Here is a 17,392-nt window from a genome sequence, read left to right as displayed (position 1 = left end):
CCTCCCCCCCCCCCCCCCCCCCGCCCAGTGCAGACAGACAGAGGGACAGACTGGGAATGTTAGGCTGAGTGAGGAACTGGAAAAAGCTGACCACGGAGCTTTGGGAGACAGCCACGTCAAGGGTGCCACGGAACTGGGGAGGAGGGTCTCCGCCCGCCCCCGGCCTTCTCGGGGGCCCGGCCAGGGGAGGTGAAGGGGTGGCACAGGGGAGGCCCTTCAAGTTCCCGGCCCAGCTCTTAAAGGGCGGGGCCTCCCCGCCAGCCTGCCCGCCGGAGTCCCCTTCCAGGGCAGCTCTGGGCACGCAGGGTCCTGCCTTGCACGCTCGCTCGCTCGCTCGCTTACCTGGCGGGGTGGTGGGAGGGGCGGGCCGGGGATCATCCCGGAGCCGGGCTGCGCGTCCTGACGCCTCTGCCTCTGCCGCCGCCGCCGCTGGAGCCCCCTCCCGGCCCGCCCGCCCTCACTGCCTGGCGGGCCGGTCCAGCTGTGTTCCATTAGCGGCCCTGGCAGGCCCCCAGCCCCCTGGAACCGCCCCCTCTCCTCCACCCAGCGTGGCCTGCAGTCCCAGGCAGGAGTGCGCCGGGCAGCCCTCGGCCGGGAGAACTCGTCGACCTGGAGGAAGCTGGGAACCTGGGGCCAGCAGAAATCGAGGACGTCTGCCGGGTCTAAGGAATCCGGGCCCTGCCTTCCCTGGCTGGGGTGCCCTGGGCTGCCTGGATTGCTCAGTAAGGTGGGGGGACCCCCGGCCACCGGTAAGTGGGGGTGGAGTGGGATGCCCCCCCGGGCTCTGGGCTTCAGGGCCCCCTTTGGCACTGGCTTGCTGTGTGACCTCGGGGAAGTGGCTTCCGCTCTCTGGGCCTCAGTCACCTCCTGTATAGGGGGATGAGCTCTAAGCTCTGTCTGGTTCAGACTCTCCCTGCCCCCAAATCTCTCTATGCCTTCTGTGTTGGGATGATCATCTTCTGGGAAGCTTCTCTTCCTCTGTCCCTGTAGCCCCCGACCCTGGCTGGGGCCTGGGGAGTGGAGGAAGTCAGAAGGGGATAGGAGCACATCCACGTTCATGCCACCACATGCATCCACGTGCCTTCCACAGCTGGCAGCCCTTCCCCGGGTTGGCAGGAGGGGGAGCCCAGAATAGGGTTTGAGAGATGGGATGTGCACACTGCTAGGATGGGGAGTGAGTAGCGTGGGGGCCCAGTTCTTCCCCAGAGAGGAGGGGACTGGAGTCCTGTCTCTGAATATATTGGGATGTGGGCCCCTTTTGGTCCTCACTCCTTAGCCAGGACAGAGGGAGGGAGAATAGGATTCCATTACAGCTGGAGGGAATGCAGTCAGACTTGCATAAGAACTTTTCAACGGAAAGGCCTAAGGAGGGGTGCACATAGGCTGACTGTGCATGTGTAAGCTGACGTGTTCACGTATATTGGTGTGCATGCATCTCTGTGTGTTGGAGCATGCCCACGTGCATACAATGGCATATATGTGTCTGTGTGTATATATGCCTATGTATCTGTGTGTGTCTTGTGGACATGTGCGTGGCTGTGTGTGTGCGTGTCGAGTTGCCTGTCCCGGGGGAGGCCGGATGATGTATGGCTCTGCTGGTGCTTGCTGAGCCTGCATTGATTTATCTGGGCCCATCCATCAGGATTTAATAAAACTAAAATACGAGCATCCATCAGCAGGAGAGCCTGGCAATGTGGTCCTGAGCCCTGTGACCTTCTCACTTGCTCATTGTACCTATGGGGAAGCTTCCTTGGCCCACATATGACCCGTGATGCCTGCCAGGAGAGTCACCCAGTTGGTAGCCCCTGACCTTGTGGGTGCCTGGCAGGGCAGCCTGGTCTGAGCTGAGAGCAGCTGGCCAGGTACCAGGCTAGTATATACCAGAACAGTGCACAGGTTGTTAAAATACTGAAACGTTTCCAAATGCCTTGGTAAACAGTCTCTGCCTCAAGCCCCCCTCACTATTCCAACTGTCCTGGCCTTCCAGGAGAGCCTCTCCACCATCTAGCAATTATCCACTGGCACAGCCAGGTGCCGCCTGGACCCTGTGTCACTGCTCCTGCCAACCGTCTGCTCTGGCTGGTCTGTGTCTGTGCCATACCAGTGGTTAAATATTTTGAATACCACCCATGCCCAAACCCTAGCCCAAGGGCTGTGAATGGGCTCCTGAGAGGGACTGACACGTGGCCAGACCTCCAGCCACCCAATACCGGTGCCTGGGCCCCATGGGCTGGCCACTTCTCACCCATGGGTGAGCTCAGGAATCCATCTCCCAGCCTCTGTGGTTTTCAGGTGCTGTGCCTGTGGCCGACCTCTCTGGACCAGGATGTTGGCATCTTGGGCTCCTGGCCTGTGGCTGCTGGGTCTCTGGGCCACCTGCAGCCATGGGGCATATACAGGTGAGATGACACCGGAGGGTCAGGGTGCCATAGGCCTGCAACTGGCTCCTTGGAGTCCTGGGGCCCTGTGTACTTATGTGATCCTGCCTTTGGTCGTGTGGGCATTTGTGGGAGATTCAGAGAGACCTGGGGTGTTGAAATATGCGAGCCTGTGGAAGGGTAAGCTGGAGTGTCAGTGTGTTTCTGTCTGTACGTGTCTTTGTGTCTCTGAGCATCTCCATATATGCATCTCATTGTCTCTCTGTGATCTGTATGTATCCCTGCGTCTCTGTGTGCGAGAGAACAGCCCCCACCCCACCCCAATACATACAGCCAGCCTGTGTACAGAGTGCTAGCAGGACCAGTGAAGGGGGGAAGAGGCAGGCAATGAGCTCTCCTGGCAGAAGAAAGTTGCATCTTGAATGAGGCCCAGGCCCCGCCAATCCTTTTCATGGTGGAGAATCCATCCTCCAGCCCACGGGCTCCTCCTCCTCTGCGTTTGGCCCTGGATCTCAGATAAAGGGCCTGCTCCAGGGCCCAGACTCTGGATGGGAAAGAGGGTGCAGCTTTCCAAGGCCCAAAGCCAGGGGAAGTTGACCGGGCACCCTGCCCGGCCCTGATGGGTGCCCTCTGGGCGGCTTGGTAGCTCAGCTGTCCAGCTGAACAGAAACAGAACTCCTAGGACCCAAATCCAGCCAAAGGAGACAGGGAAGCCAAGGTGCAGAGGAGTGTGCCCCCAGGGTGCACGTGACAGTCTGCGGGTTGTATGTGCTGCATGTGTGTGCGCACGTATGTGTGTCTGCTTGTGTGTGTTTCTGTGTGTGTGCGTGCGCACGCCTTATCAGGTCTCCTGGGGGGCTGGCGCAGAAAATTTCAACATCTGTAAGGAATCTGGGCCCATGGCCAAGGGGTGAGTCACCCGTTGCTGCTGCCGATGCTGAAGACAGTGATGGTCTTTCTGGCCAGATCTGGGGGAGGGTGACTCCAGTGGTGTCACTGGGCCCAGGCACCCAGGGTTCCTTCTTTCTACCAGGCCAGCCAGGGAGTCCACTGCCCAGCTTCTGGGAACTGTCTTCAATGTCTTGTCCCAGCTACCCTATCTGCACTGATGGGAAGGCCTTTTTGATTTAGCATCGATCCCTCCTGTTGTAGTACTTCCCTCAACATTTCCGTTCAGGTCAGTCAGCCCCAGAGAGAAGGCAGGTTCATAAATGCCCACCTGTCCCTTCAGGGCTTTAAGGACCTGAATTAAACCATCTCCTTCTCCAGGAGTCCTTATCCCTTTTAATATGCCCTATCTGGAGGGAGCCCCAAGGCCCTGGTGGTTTCTTTGAGCTTGTGGTCTCCTCAGGCCCTCAGTCTCTTCTCACCGCTTCACAAGGTAGCTATCCAGGTGAAAAGTCATTCTGTTGGCTCAGACTTGTGTCTGTCCTGCTTGTCTGCTCTGGATATGGGAAGTCGAGCCCCACCCATCACTGAGAACACATGTACCAGCCACGCATGGCATTTCTGGTGGCACGGGCATCTATAACTCACAAATGGGCAAACATGCACATGTAACTGTATATAACACAACTGCACATGAACTTGATGTTTTCTTGCTCTTAAAGTGCTCCTCTGCCCTTCGCCTGGGTGTGTGTCCCTGAAAGGAGCACAGTATATAACAGCTCCCCACCCCATGTGAGCTCTAGGGCTGTCCAGACCTGTCATTCTCTCTCTTGCTTGCCTGGCCCCTGACTTGGGTTCTTGGGGGACTGAGGTTCCAGGAGTTCTGGTCCTGCTCTGCTGTAGACTCACCTGGTGGCCTTGGGCCAGGCCTCAGTCTGTGGGGGTCACTCTTCTCATCTGTATGATGGGGGTCCTCCTGGCTGCCGCAGTAGTCAGGGTCAGAAAGCAGGTGGTCTAAGCAGGCCCAAGGCAGGGCTTGGCTGAAGGTCCAGAATGCAGACTATACACTTGCTCCTTAGTTTTCCTAAGAGTCTGGCTATGCAGCTATTTCAGCCTGAGCCCACCTGATGCCCCCTGCCAATTCTCTTCCAGGTGAGCAGTGCCCACCTTCACAGCAAGAAGGGCTCAAATTGGAACACAGCAGCGACTTATCATCCAACGTGACAGGTGAGCCTCCCTCATGCCGCTGTCCCCCCTCCACCCTCTTTCTGGTGTGGCCTGTGCCCCTCCTCACCTGCCCAGCTGAGCTCTCCATCTGGTGTCTTCCCTGAAGGCTTCAACCTCATCCGCCGACTCAACCTCATGAAGATGTCTGCCATCAAGAAGATCCGTAACCCCAAAGGGCCTCTCATCCTGAGGCTGGGTGCAGCCCCACTGACCCAGCCCTTGTGGTAAAGACCCCAGCCTGACCACTGGCGGTCAATACCAACCTCAGCCACATTCCCCAGAAACTTTGGATGAGGGGTCTAAGCCCAGGAGCCCTTCTGTGGATAATTTCATACCTTCACCTGTCACATGTCAACCTGGCCTCCACCCGTGGGGCTTGCAGGGTGGGCAGAGAGGGGGTGCTGGCAGACCTGCCCTTTTTCCCCTCCCTATCTCTGGCTAGCAGTGGGTGGGGACAGGTCTGCATCCTATGAGCCTTGCGAGAACCCCAGGATGGAAGTGGGAACCTGGCAAGAGACGTGTGTCTGAGTGTATGCATGTGTGCATGCATGTGTGTGTCTGAGTGTGTGTGTGTACAAGCCCATATGTGTGAAGTCCAAATTCCCACAAGCCCCTGGGTGATCTGGCCCCTGCTAAACTCTCCAGCCTCAACTTCCAAAATATTCCCGTTCCTTTCTTGCTGCTCTAGTCATGCTGAACCCTCACCATTATGTTTCAGTACCTTTCTGCCCACATGAGAGCTCACCTTGCTGTTTCCTTTTCCAGGAAAGCTTACCTTTCCCTCAATTACTGTCTTCATGAGAGTGACCAGAAGAGCATGTGGCTCAATTGAAACAACAGTCCTCCAGGACACTTCCCCCCACATCCCAGGCCCCTGTCACTCTCCCCAGGGCATGAAATGGTCATGCAATAGTCCTTCTGGGGATTCTTTACTTACGATCTGTCCCCCTCATCAGACTGAACGCTTCATGCAGGCCGCACTTTCTCTGTCTTTTCACACTGTGTCCCCAGGGGCCAGACCCCAACTGGTACACAGTCAGCCCTCAAAACATATGTGTAGAGTGAAGGAATGTATATGTGTGTGTGTCAGCACGTGTGCACCTGCATGTGTCTCATGTAGGCTCAGCAGACCTGAGGACCAAGGTGGGCACCAGTTGGGCCCTCACCTGAGCATCAGGGCATCTTCCCTGCTCTACCCCCAGGCGGGTATTCCCTCAAGGCCTCCCGGATGAGTTTGCCTTGGTGCTGACACTATTGCTGAAGAAACACACCCACCAGAACACGTGGTATTTGTTTCAAGTGACTGATGGAGATGGGTACCCACAGGTGAGCCCACTGGGCCCCACCCCCAACTCTCACCCACACTGCCACTTGGGCTATCAGGCAGTGCCAGTCTGGCCCAACCTCCATCCCAACTTGTGTTTGCTGGAACCTCCCCACTCCAGCCCAGTGCCTGCCCTCAAGTCCACTCTCAGTAACTGTTCCATTCTTTCTTATGTACTGCTCTGTGACCCTAGCCACTGTTCTTCCCCTTCTAGGCCTCAGTTTCCCCTCCTGTGAAATGAGTTTGAGGGGCCTTGGCTTTGCCATGCTATGGCTTAGGGATTCTGATTCTCTGCCCTACCTCATTTCCCGATTTCACACAGATTTCTCTAGAAGTCAACAGCCAAGAGCAGAGCCTGGAGCTCCGGGCCCGGGGCCAAGATGGCGACTTTGTGTCCTGCATTTTCCCAGTGCCCCAGCTCTTTGACCTGAGCTGGCACAAGCTGGTGCTGAGTGTGGCTGGACGTGTGGCCTCTGTGCATGTGGACTGCACCTCGGCCTCCTCCCAGCCCCTGGGGCCTCGGCAACCCGTGCAACCTGTGGGCCATGTATTTCTGGGCCTGGATGCTGAACAGGGCAAGCCTGTCTCCGTGAGTACTAGGTTGTCCCCTGGCCTCGGCTCCCACCTTCTGGCAGTCTGAGTGAGCTCTCTGGAGCCCATTTCTGACCAGAATTCTCTGTAGCTCCCCATTACCCTCCAGCTGCAGCCTAAGTTTATTAATCTGGCTTTCAAGGCCCTTTGTGATCTAGTCTCCATAAATGTCTACAGCAGCATCTTACACCTCTCTGTGGAGCTCTGCTCTGCTCAATCCATCCTATTCATCGGCCCTCCTAGCACTTTCATACCTCCATGCCTTTGCCTATGTTGTCACCTCCACCGGGAATGCCTTTCTTTGCATTCCTTAATTGCCCAGCTTGAATGGAACCTCCTTCCTGTTGCCCTGGGCCAAAATGAGCAGTCTTCCCTTCTATCCTTCTTTCCCTCATATGCAATTTCTTTCTGCCTTTGGTGATAGCTGTTTTCTTTTATTTTTTTTAATTGAACTTTGGATGAAGGTTTACAGAACAACCTAGTTTCTCATCAAACATCAGTACACACATTGTTGTATAACATTGGTTAACAACCCTACGACATGTCAACACTCCCCCTTCTCAACCCTGGGTTCCCTATTACCAGCTTTCCTATTCCCTCCCTCCTGCCTTCCAGTCCCAGCCCTAGGGCTGGTGTGTCCATTTTTTTTGTTCCATGGGCCTGTTCAATTTTTGGCTGAAGGGCGAACCTGAGGAGTGGCCTTATTACTGAGCTGAAAGGGTGTCCAGGGGCCATACTCTCAGGGTTTCGCCAGTCTCTGTCAGGCCAGCAAGTCTGGTCTTTCTTTTTGAGTTAGAATTTTTGTTCTAAATTTTTCTCCAGCTCTGTCTGGGACCCTCTGTTATGATCCCTGTCAGAGCAGCAGAGCAGTCAGTGGTGGTAGCCGGGCACCACCTGGTTGTACTAGACTCAGTCCGGTGGAGACTGTGGTAGATGTGGTCCATTAGTCCTTCGGACTAATCTTTCCCTTGTGTCTTTAGTTTTCTTCATTCTTCCTTGCTTCCGAAGGGGTGAGACCAGTGGCATATCCTACATGGCTGCTCACAGACTTTTAAGACCCCAGACACTGCTCACCAAAGTAGAATGTAGAACATTTTCTTTATACACTCTGTTATACCAGTTAAGCTAGATGTTCCCTGAGACCATGGTCCCCACAGCCCTCAGCCCAGCAAATCAGTCCCTCGGGAAGTTTGGATGTGTCTGTGGATCTACTGTGGCCTTGCCTTGTACAGATTGTGCTGGCTTCCCCAGTATTGTGTACTGTCTTACCCTTCACCCAAGTTACCGCTTATCTTTTGTCTATTAAGTATTTTTCCATCCCCACCCCTCCCCTCCCTCGGAACCATCAAAGATTGTCTCTTTTTGTATGTAAGCCTTTTCATGAGTTTTTACAGTAGTGGCCTCATGCAATATTTGTCCTTTTATGATTCATTTATTACACTCAGCGTAATGTCCTCCAGTTGCATCCATGTTATGAGATGCTTCACAGATTCATTGCTGTTCTTTATTGTTGAGTTTATTGCTATTATTTTGTAGTGCTTTTTTTTTTTTTTTGTGGTGCTAACATTTTCTTTGTTCCTCTTACTCTCCTGTGCTGATTTCCTTTTGTTTGCGGATTCCTTTTCATTTCTTTTGTTTTTGTAGATTTTGTTTTTATTGAGACTTTGTTTTTCTTCTTTATTTTGGTGAATAGTTTTGTTAACTTTGTGGTTACCTCGAAATTTACCCTTATCTACCTAGGTTTGAACCAGTCTGTTTTTATTTGGTATCCCCTTGCCTTCCTCTCCATTAGAAAGCTCTACCCCTATATCGTTTATTCCCTCTTTTATTGTTCTGGTGTTGTTGTCATTTACAAATTAACCTCTCTGGTTCCCTGTTGCAATTGTTTTGGTTTTGGATGGTCCTTGAGAGTTCATTTCCTGCACTGTTATCTGGCTGGCACAATCTCATGTCCTAGATTCAGGCTGTGGTCCGATGTTGTTTGTTCTCAGACTGAAGGACTCCTTTTAAAAATTATTGTTAAGTTTGGTTTGATTTTACATATTCCCTTAATTTCTGTTTATCTGGAATGTCCTAATTTCACTATCATATTTGAACAAAAGTTTTCCAGGATATATTATTCTTGGTTGGCAATTTTTTTCTTTCAAGGTTTTATAAATATGTCATCCCATTGCCTTCTTGCCTGCATGGTTTCTGCCAAATAATCAGAATTTAGTCTTATTGTTTCTCCTATGTGACTTTTTGTTTTTCTTGAGCTACTTGCAGGATTTTTTCTTTGTCTTTGGTTTTAGCGAGTGTGACTATGATATGCCCTGGTGTTTTCCTTTTTGGGGTCTATCCTATATGGGGTTTGTTGAGCTTCTTGGATGGTCAGCTTTTCATCATTTGTGATATTAGGGAAGTTTTCTGTCAGCAATTCTCTGTGTTTTCCGTTTTCTCTCCCTGTTCTGGAACTCTGATCACTAGCAAATTTTTGCTTTTGATTGTATCCGACATAAATCTCAGAGCTTCTTCATTTTCCTTTGTTCTTTTTTCTGATTTTTCCTCAGAGTTGTATCCAAGTGTTTGTTTTCAATTCCACTGATTCTGTCTTCCATCATTTCAAACCTGCTTCTCAGCCCTTTTATGACGCTGTCCATTTCTGAAGTCTTGTTTATCTTTTGGATTTATGATTGTTGATTTTGAATGATTTCTAGTCGTGAATTTACTTTGGTATTTTGTTCCTGTAATAATTTTCTGAATTGTTCCATTTTTTTTGGTCTGTATTTTCCAGAATTTGTTTGCCTTTTCCAAAAATTTGTCTATTTTTTTCCTCCTTTTTGTCTGCTTTTTGCTTCAATTCTTGGATTGCTCTGAATATTAGAGACTTGAATTTCCTGTCATGTAGTTCTAGTGCCTTTTCTTCTACTGGAAAGTCATCTGGTGTTTTATTTTGGATACCTACTGGACCCATCCTGTCCTGTTTTTTTATGTTTTGATATTGTCTGCTGTCTTCAGGACATTCAGTAGTTATTTTCTTCGTTTCTTGACTGTAAATTTGTTTGTTTTGTCTTGCTTTTTTGTTTTATCTGGTTATGTCTCAGCAGGCGGGCTGTGCATTCTTTGTTGTTTGCTTGCCTGTAGTCACGATAATTTTCACCTCCTTGTCCAATGGGCAGGGCCAGTCGTTGGATAGCTGTATTTTTGTTTCAGCTGAGCTGTCCCACCCAGCCATCTTGTTGTTGTTAGCAGCTGTTGAGTCAGCCCCCGACTCATGATGACCCCGTGTGCTACAGAGTAGAACTAAGCTTGCTCCATAGGGTTTTCTTGACCATCATCTTTACAGAAGCAGTTTGCTAGGCCTTTCTTCCATGGAGTTGCTGGGTGGGTTCAAACCACCCACCTTTGGGTTAACAGCCGGTTGCAAACCACTTTTGTTACCCAGGTTCCAAGATAGTTGTATTTTCTATCGTCTCCCAGGCCAGACTGGAAACCCCCTAAGGTCAGACCTTGGGGTGGCGTCATCTCTGTGTCTCACTGAGACCCTGGGCACTGATCTATTTGATAAAGTGAAGTGAAACTAACTTGCGAATGCCCCGCAGTTTGACCTTCAGCAGGTGCACATCTACTGTGACCCAGAGCTTGCACTGGAAGAGGGCTGCTGTGAAGTTTCACCCGGAGGGGTGAGTGGTCTGACCCTGGCACAGCTAGGCGGATACTACCCAGGGGATGGTGTGCTGGAGATGGGGGGCCAGGAAAGGGATGCCTTGAGATTTTAGCATGAGTGGGTGAGGGGATGTCTACCTTCTGTAGTGACTCAGCCCCTCCCCCACTCTGGACAGTGCCCTCCAGAGACTTCCAAGGCCCGCCGGGACACCCAGAGCAATGAGCTCATTGAGATTAATCCACAGACTGAGGGCAAGGTCTATACCCGCTGCTTCTGCCTGGAGGAGCCACAAAACAGCAAGGTAGGTGGGCGGGGCTGGCAGACATGGGCACAGATAAGCATAAGCCAGACTGCTCTCCTCTGATCAGACTGAGCCCTGCCCCCCATGTGCCCAGAGCAGGAAGGGCACTGGGAGCCTTGCCTGTTTGCATACCACCCCTATAGGATTCAGGGAGGCTGAAGGACAGCCCACTGGGTGACCCTGTGCCTGCCTGCCTCGGCATTGAGTTATGCCCACCTGCCTTTGCTACCTCAGACCCATCTGGTGAGGGCAGGAACAGACTTGCACACCAAAGCAGTTCCTCCAAGACAGGGATACCTGGGGTCAGAGGCCAGGCCACACTGTTCCCCCCAGGGCCCGCTCACTCTCCTGGGCCCAGCTCTGACCAATGCCAGGCTGGTTCTATGCCCAGCACTATGGCCAGCTGCCCTGTCCATGCCCGGGCTCTTTGGGGATGGCAGGGAAACCCACTCTTCCCTTAGCCGCACCCTGGGCTGGGCAGTCTCCCTGCCCACCTGGGCATCATGCCCAGCCTTTGGCTACAGGAACATAGGATCCCATTGATTCATGGCCTTGTTTTCTCCGACATCACGTGGATGGGGGGAAGAGGAAGGGGGGTAAGGAAGAAGAAAGATGGGGGCCTGTGGGGGAGGCCCCAGGTGCCTAATCAGGCCTTTCGTGCCCTGGGAAGCTCCAAATGTCAGGCCGAGGGGGTATCTGGTGTCCCTGCCTTCTGCCGGAGTGCTCTTTTCCAGTGTGGGCCCCAGAACATCCCCCTTCTCAAGGGCTCCTCTCTACTGTATCTTACCAGGTAGATGCCCAGCTGTCGGGAAGAATCAGCCAGAAGGCAGAAAGGGGAACAAAGGTAGACATGGTGGAAGTGGGGAGGAGCCCTTCCTCTGCCCCCCTGCCCTCTGTAAGCCCCTTGGATAAGGCACTCAACTCCCAGCTTCCTGTCCTCCTGGGCAGAGCTTAGGGTATGTAGGTGCCAGCTCTGAGAAAGAAGGATGAATGGGTACAGATCAGAAACAGCACCCTGGCACTATCTAGGACATCCACCCCTAGTGGTTCTGGGTAAGGGTGTTGGAAGCAGTGCTTGACTCTCTGAATTTCATGCCCATTCCTGTGCCCTCCCTCTTCCCAGGCCCAGCAGGAGACAGCAGCTGGCGAGGTAAGCCCTCATCTGGACTGGCAAAAAGGTCTCGGTTGAGGAGGTGCCTGCATGAACATTTTCGACAAGGCTCTGGCACTGGAACCTGAGTATGGGGTGGCCGGATGACTACACAGCTCCTAGCCTTCCTTAGGAGCCTGATGCTGGGCCCTGTCTGCCTGCTGCCTGTCTTTGGAGGTGGGGATAGCCCTGGACACTCCTGCTAAGTTCGAGGCAAACCGCCACAGGCATCATGGGGAGAGACCAGGCCTCGGACACAGAACCTGGCTGCTGGGCCTCATCTGGCTTCTGTTTCCTCATCTGAAAAATGGCTCTGGGTCTGGGTTGGTGGGAGTTGGAGGGCAAGGATTCCTGTCTTCATGGCTGGCCTGAGAGTCCTCCCGGAGTACATGCGATGTTCTGTCGGCTTGAGGGGCATGAGGACAGGGAGGGCTGATCCTGGGGACTCAGAATTGACCTTCCAGCTTTGCTCTTCCCTTCCAGTGCCCACCATGTGCCCACAGTGCCCAGGAGAGCAATGTGAGTAAATGGAGGGTGTGCATGGGGGTTGGGGCTCGGGCGTCTGGGCAGGCAAGGCTGAGAGTGGGCATAGTGTAGGTTGGGCGGCAGCTTCCTGGTTAAGGACAAGAGGGTCTTTGTCTAAATTCACATGACCCACCCTGCCTGTCCCCGAGAGCTGGGCTCGACTCCCCCGCCCCCAGCCCCACCAAGCCGGGGCTGCAGGAAAGGAAACCTCATGCTCTATGATCTGGGCCATGAATTGGGACCCAGGGTGGAGTGGTGGTAGGTGGTGGCCATGCAAGGTCAGGACCTTAATTGCCGGTCCCAGCTTCCTGCTCCCACAAGGAGTGAGGCCTGCTCTGCTTGGAAGGCTTCATGAGTCATCTTGGGGGCCTAGAGACAGGGAAGGGTTGGCCCAGGGTTTCATAACCCACACTGGCCCCCAAAACCACATGTTTGCTCCAAGCCTGAGCATACTCCCCTCCTCTCCCCCTTCCAGCTGGCCCTGGCCCAGCCTCCTTCTGGGAGTCCACAATGACCAGGGAAGAGGGGCTCATTGGAAGCCCAGCTGGCACCCAACTGTGCCTCTTCCGTGGGCAGCATGAGTCACTGCTTTCCTGCAGCCGTTCTGAGATTTCCAACAGCCATCCCTGACATTCTGGGTCGGCATGCCATGTTGGCCCACGCAGGACACACCCCCAGCTCCACCCAGCTCCAAGCTCACTGACCATGGGGGACATCAGGCTGTCCCCCTCTGCTGCTTACCCCTGTTCCCATTCAGTCCCTCCAAATCTGGTAAGGCTGATGGTCCCCAGATGTACAGCGGTTTCCACAACAACTGAATAGCCATTATTTTCCTAGTAACTGGGCGGGCAGAGACAGTCAAAGCCAGAAAGGTTAAAGGAAGTAGATAAGACCCCATCTGCAAGTTTTACAGCTTTAGGAAATAAAGTCAGTGTGCAAATTGGCCTGGGAGGCAGAACAAGGGCTGGGATTGAGGCTGCTGGTCCTGCCACCATGCTGTGTGACCCTGGCTAAATTGCTTGGCCCTCTGGGCCCTTGGTTTTCTTCTCCCTCCTTGAGGTGTAATGTTCTCTCCTCTGTCCGTTCAGGTCACATTTGGTTCCTCTGGCCCCAAGGTAAGTCCCAGGGACACTCCTGCCCTCTTCAATGGCCCTGGTCCTCCCTGGAGCATGTTTCCTTGTGACTGTGTGTTCATATTATGGTTACCTGAGCTTGTGCATGGCTGTGTGGGAGATGATTGTGTGTGTGTGCGTGCGTGCGTGTGTGTGTGTGTGTATGTGTGTGTGTTGGAGAGAGCAGGGGGTTTTGTGTGTGTAAAAGAATGTTAAGAGCTGCCCTATTCTGAGGCCCTAGTGTGACCAGGCTCTGGGCCACATGGGTACATCTATTAGCTTCCTGAACCTTCTTTAGCACCCTGTGGGATAAGTACTATCATTTTACTACAGGGGAAACCAAGGCCCAGCTGTGACAATGTGTGTGACTGGGTGTGTCAGAGTGGTTGTGTGTGGGTGTGGCTATGTGCATCTCTGGGCCGCTGTTTGCTTGAGCACCTTTGCACATGTATGACCCATAGGGCAGAAGGAGGTGAACCCATATTCCTGTGGGCCTGACTGGTCGAGGGGCTTGTGTGTGAGGGGACAGACAGCACGTGTGCAAATGTGAGGCTGAGCTTGTGAGTGTGTCATGTAATTATGGAGCACTTACTATGTGCCAGCCCCTGAGTCAAGCTTATGTGCGGCATCACATCTTGTCCTTACCACAACCCCTCAACCTAAGTGCTGACATGATCCCCGTTTTACTGATGAGGAAACTAAGTCACATGTTAGCAAGTGGTGGAGGCAGGATGTGAACGCAGGCAGGCTGACACTCAGTCATCGTGTGTTTCTGCCACCCCACAAGTGTGTCCGTGCACATGTGTGCTAGATTCTCTGGGTGTGTTGGCATGTGCGCTACATGCTCGGGGATAGAGGTGGGGGAAGAGATACCCTCTTTGTGAGACTGTATATTTGCCAAGTGTAGCCTTTGGGTGGGGCTGGTGCATGTGTAGGAATGCCTATGGAAGCCATGTGCTGTGTGCGGGGGCAGGGTTGGGCACTGCCTACGTGTGCACATTTACATACCCACATGCGTTGGGGTGGGCGGAGGAGATGGGGCAGAAGTGGGGGCAGGGAGCTCCTTTGAGGCTTCCATATGCCCCCTCTGGTCCTAGCCCCCATTCTTGTCTCATTCACAGGGAGGGAAAGGTGAACGGGGCCTGCCTGGTCCCTCAGGCCCCAAGGGAGAGAAGGGAGCTCGGGTAAGTGCCTCAGCCAGGCCCACTGCAGGACCCTTCCCAGTGGTACCCGGGGGTGGAGTAGGATGATGAGCCACCACCCCATCCTTATCCTCCCAGCTGGAAGCCTGCATCCTGGCCCACACACAGGATGAGGGCCAGGATCTTTCTAGAGCTTAGGGTGTAGAAGCCTCAATTTTCCAGGCACACCTGGGACGGTGGGATTCCTGGGCCTATCCTCAGAGTCCTTGGGTGGTACAAATGATTAATGCACTCAGCTGCTAACCAAAAGGTTGAAGGTTTGAGTCTACCCAGAGGCACCTTGGAAGAAAGGCCTGGTGATCTACTTCTGAAAAATTAACCGTGTAAACCTGTGGAGCACATTTCTACTCTGACACACACAGACTTGCCATGAGTCACGGTGACTCAAGGGCAACTGGTGGTGATGCTTCTCAGAACACATCTAGGGTGACTCCCCTAGGAAGCCCCACCCTTCCCTGATCCCCTGTTCCATCCCCCAGGGCAATGACTGTGTTCAAATCTCCCCGGATGCCCCACTTCAGGTAAGACCTGGAGGTGATGCCTGCTTCAGGGCCAGTATGGGGTTGGCCCCTGGGGTGGGGGCTGTGCCTTCAGCAGCCCATGGGGTGGCCCTGGGCCCCTCTCAACACCTGTCTCCCCGCTCAGTGTGCAGAAGGCCCAAAGGGAGAGAAGGGGGAATCAGGAGCCTTGGTGAGTATGGGGCCAGGGATGGGGCAGGGTTGGCAGGGTCCTGGCCAAGCCTCACCCTCTTTTCCTCATTCTTTTTTCTGTGCCCTCTTCTTCATCTCAGGGACCCTCAGGACTCCCAGGCTCAACCGGCCAGAAGGTAGTAGGCCTGGATTTGGAGGGATGGGTAGCAGGGAGGCCTGGGGGCCCAAATCCATGAAGGGAGGTGTCCAGAATCTTCCTGGGAGACCTGGTTTCTAATTTTCTGAGACTAGAGGGAGGGGTCAGTGGGTACAACTTTAGCAATATCCCATCCCTACCTGTCCTCCTGCCTTGTCCAGGTAGCCACCCAGACTCAGAGGGAATGTCATAGGCTCCCTAAATGAGTAACCTGGCAGGCTGGGAAGTTCTTCCTGTTGTCTACCCTCCCGTGGTGACCGAAGTCATTCAGTCTCCAAGAGACAGAGACCAGGGGTCTAGAAGGCAGCTACCCTGGTCTTTCCAGCCCTTTCCCTCAACCCCAATCGTCTTGCCTCCTTCTTCCCAGGGCCAGAAAGGCGAGAAGGGAGACGGAGGCATCAAGGGCATGCCGGGGAAGCCAGGTCGAGATGTACGGTGCTGGGGACCCTTCCCAGTCATAACCCCCAACATGAAAGCTTGGGATCTTGAAATGCTGGAGAATAGCCACAGGAACCCAGCCCCCTCCCCTTGCTCAGACCCGAGAACTGAGGCCCAGGGAGGGAAGGGGCTGTGCCCAGGAGGCTCAGCAGGGAAGGGGCAGAAAAGACCCTGAACCTAGTTCTCTTTACTCCCAGCCTAGAGCCTCTGACCTCTAATGCCCTGAGGTTGACATTGGGTGGCCTTGGGGTACTGGGGGTGGGATCTGGCTTAGGGGAGGGGCGTTGAGGTAGGTATTTACCTGTCCTGGCAGTGGCAGATGCCTCAGGAATGTGCTAAGCCTCGACTCTTCCTACACTCCCTCTCCTACAGGGCCGGCCAGGAGAGATCTGTGTCATCGGGCCCAAAGGGCAGAAGGTGAGCTGGGGTGTCTGTAGGGTGGAGAATGGATGGTGAGGCTGAGGCAGCAGCTCTCTTACGCCTACCTTATGTCTGTGCCAGGGAGACCCTGGCTTTGTTGGGCCTGAGGGGCTGGCAGGGGAGCCTGGGCCCCCTGGCCTTCCTGGACCCCCTGGGATAGGAATGCCTGGGACCCCGGTGAGTACCCCTCTGCCCGACCTGTTGTCCTTTTCTCAGAGCCCCCACTTCTGCCCTGGCCTGTAGGTGGGGGAGATAAGGCTCTGTCCTGGGGGCCCTGGCTGAGGGAAGGGGTTAGGATAGAAGATCTGGAAACCTTTACTGCCTTGAGAGGCTCCCGGGAAGCCAATACTTGACCCTATTTCTGCCTTCAGGGGGATCCGGGTGGCCTGCCAGGCCCTAAAGGAGACAAGGTAAGCACAGGCAGAAGCCCAGGCACACAGGGTAGCTGGGCAGCGGGTGTATTTTGCAGGGAAGGGTCAGGTATTTGCTGATGGTGGCCTGTGCCCCAAACCCAGGACTTGCTGAACTTTGACTTGGGGATCCAGGCATGGGGACAGGCAAGCTTAGGTCTAGTAATGACCAGAATGATTTTAACTGGAGGGCCCAAGCTCATTTTAGGGCCTTGTGACTTGAGCGGAAAGCCCTGGCAATGTCTGTCCGTCTGTTTGTTTGCAATGGTTCCTCTGGGGTTACCACTCAACCTCCTAAACCAGGAAAAGGGTACACAAAGCCTCATTTTCTCCCTTCCTTTGCAACCAGAAGGGCTTGGCTTAGACATGAGAAGGAGGCAACAGGAAGGGAGCACTGGCTGACCAAATGGATCCAATGGAGATGGGAGATTTGGCAGAGACTGCCCTGCCGGAGAGGGGGTGGGATGCTGCCCAAGGGGTGAATGGGCTGAGGTCACGTTGGCCAGGAGTATCTCCCTTTAACCTTTCCTTCTGACCACAGGGCAGCTCCGGGGTGCCAGGAAAGGAAGGTCCTGGTGGAAAACCTGTGAGTGACCCCAATCCGGTGGGGCAGAGTGTCACTGTCCACCATGCCCATGTTGGCTCTGACAAGGCCTCTGGAGGGAGGAGAGGCTGGGGCATCGCCCTCTCTCGACACACCAGGGTCCCACTGTCCTGGCACTAACGCCCACTGCTTCTTCTTCAACAGGGGAAACCAGGGGTGCCAGGGCTGAAAGGAGAGAAGGTGAGTTCCAGGTCTGGTTGCCCCAGGTTGGGATGGGAGTTGGAGCCCCTCCCTGAGGTGAGATTGAGCATCAAGGGACCTGGGCCCAGGGGTGCTGGACCATCCTCAGGGCAGTGCCCTCCCCTACCCTGCTTTGTTCCTGTGATGAAC

At 54.0% G+C, this 17,392-nt stretch overlaps 1 protein-coding gene across 9 annotated transcripts in view; it reads left to right on the top strand.

The window, feature by feature from the left end:
• The first annotated feature begins 55 nt into the window (after window positions 1–55).
• Window positions 56–17,392, top strand: part of COL16A1 (collagen type XVI alpha 1 chain) — a 55,702-nt gene continuing 38,365 nt past the window's right edge. For 2 of the 9 annotated variants that reach the window (XM_064281619.1, XM_064281620.1), the window contains exons 1-22: window positions 91–727; window positions 2,293–2,399; window positions 4,419–4,493; window positions 4,600–4,717; window positions 5,696–5,819; window positions 6,140–6,406; window positions 9,990–10,070; window positions 10,230–10,359; window positions 11,150–11,199; window positions 11,479–11,505; window positions 11,989–12,024; window positions 13,119–13,145; window positions 14,264–14,326; window positions 14,824–14,865; window positions 14,990–15,034; window positions 15,135–15,170; window positions 15,558–15,620; window positions 16,001–16,045; window positions 16,130–16,225; window positions 16,420–16,458; window positions 17,000–17,044; window positions 17,207–17,242. In XM_064281619.1, the coding sequence (XP_064137689.1) occupies window positions 2,327–2,399; window positions 4,419–4,493; window positions 4,600–4,717; window positions 5,696–5,819; window positions 6,140–6,406; window positions 9,990–10,070; window positions 10,230–10,359; window positions 11,150–11,199; window positions 11,479–11,505; window positions 11,989–12,024; window positions 13,119–13,145; window positions 14,264–14,326; window positions 14,824–14,865; window positions 14,990–15,034; window positions 15,135–15,170; window positions 15,558–15,620; window positions 16,001–16,045; window positions 16,130–16,225; window positions 16,420–16,458; window positions 17,000–17,044; window positions 17,207–17,242 (1,518 nt within the window). In that variant the 5' untranslated portion in view covers window positions 91–727; window positions 2,293–2,326. Of the gene's footprint in view, window positions 750–2,292; window positions 2,400–3,446; window positions 3,556–4,418; window positions 4,494–4,599; window positions 4,718–5,695; window positions 5,820–6,139; window positions 6,407–9,989; window positions 10,071–10,229; window positions 10,360–11,149; window positions 11,200–11,478; window positions 11,506–11,988; window positions 12,025–13,118; window positions 13,146–14,263; window positions 14,327–14,823; window positions 14,866–14,989; window positions 15,035–15,134; window positions 15,171–15,557; window positions 15,621–16,000; window positions 16,046–16,129; window positions 16,226–16,419; window positions 16,459–16,999; window positions 17,045–17,206; window positions 17,243–17,392 lie in introns of those variants that run through there. The other 7 variants (XM_064281624.1, XM_064281622.1, XM_064281623.1 and 4 more) reach the window with 7 other exon arrangements.

Source organism: Loxodonta africana, chromosome 3, assembly GCF_030014295.1.
Source record: "Loxodonta africana isolate mLoxAfr1 chromosome 3, mLoxAfr1.hap2, whole genome shotgun sequence".
Classification (NCBI taxonomy): Eukaryota; Metazoa; Chordata; class Mammalia; order Proboscidea; family Elephantidae; genus Loxodonta; species Loxodonta africana.
This window is presented reverse-complemented; position numbering and strand designations above follow the sequence as displayed.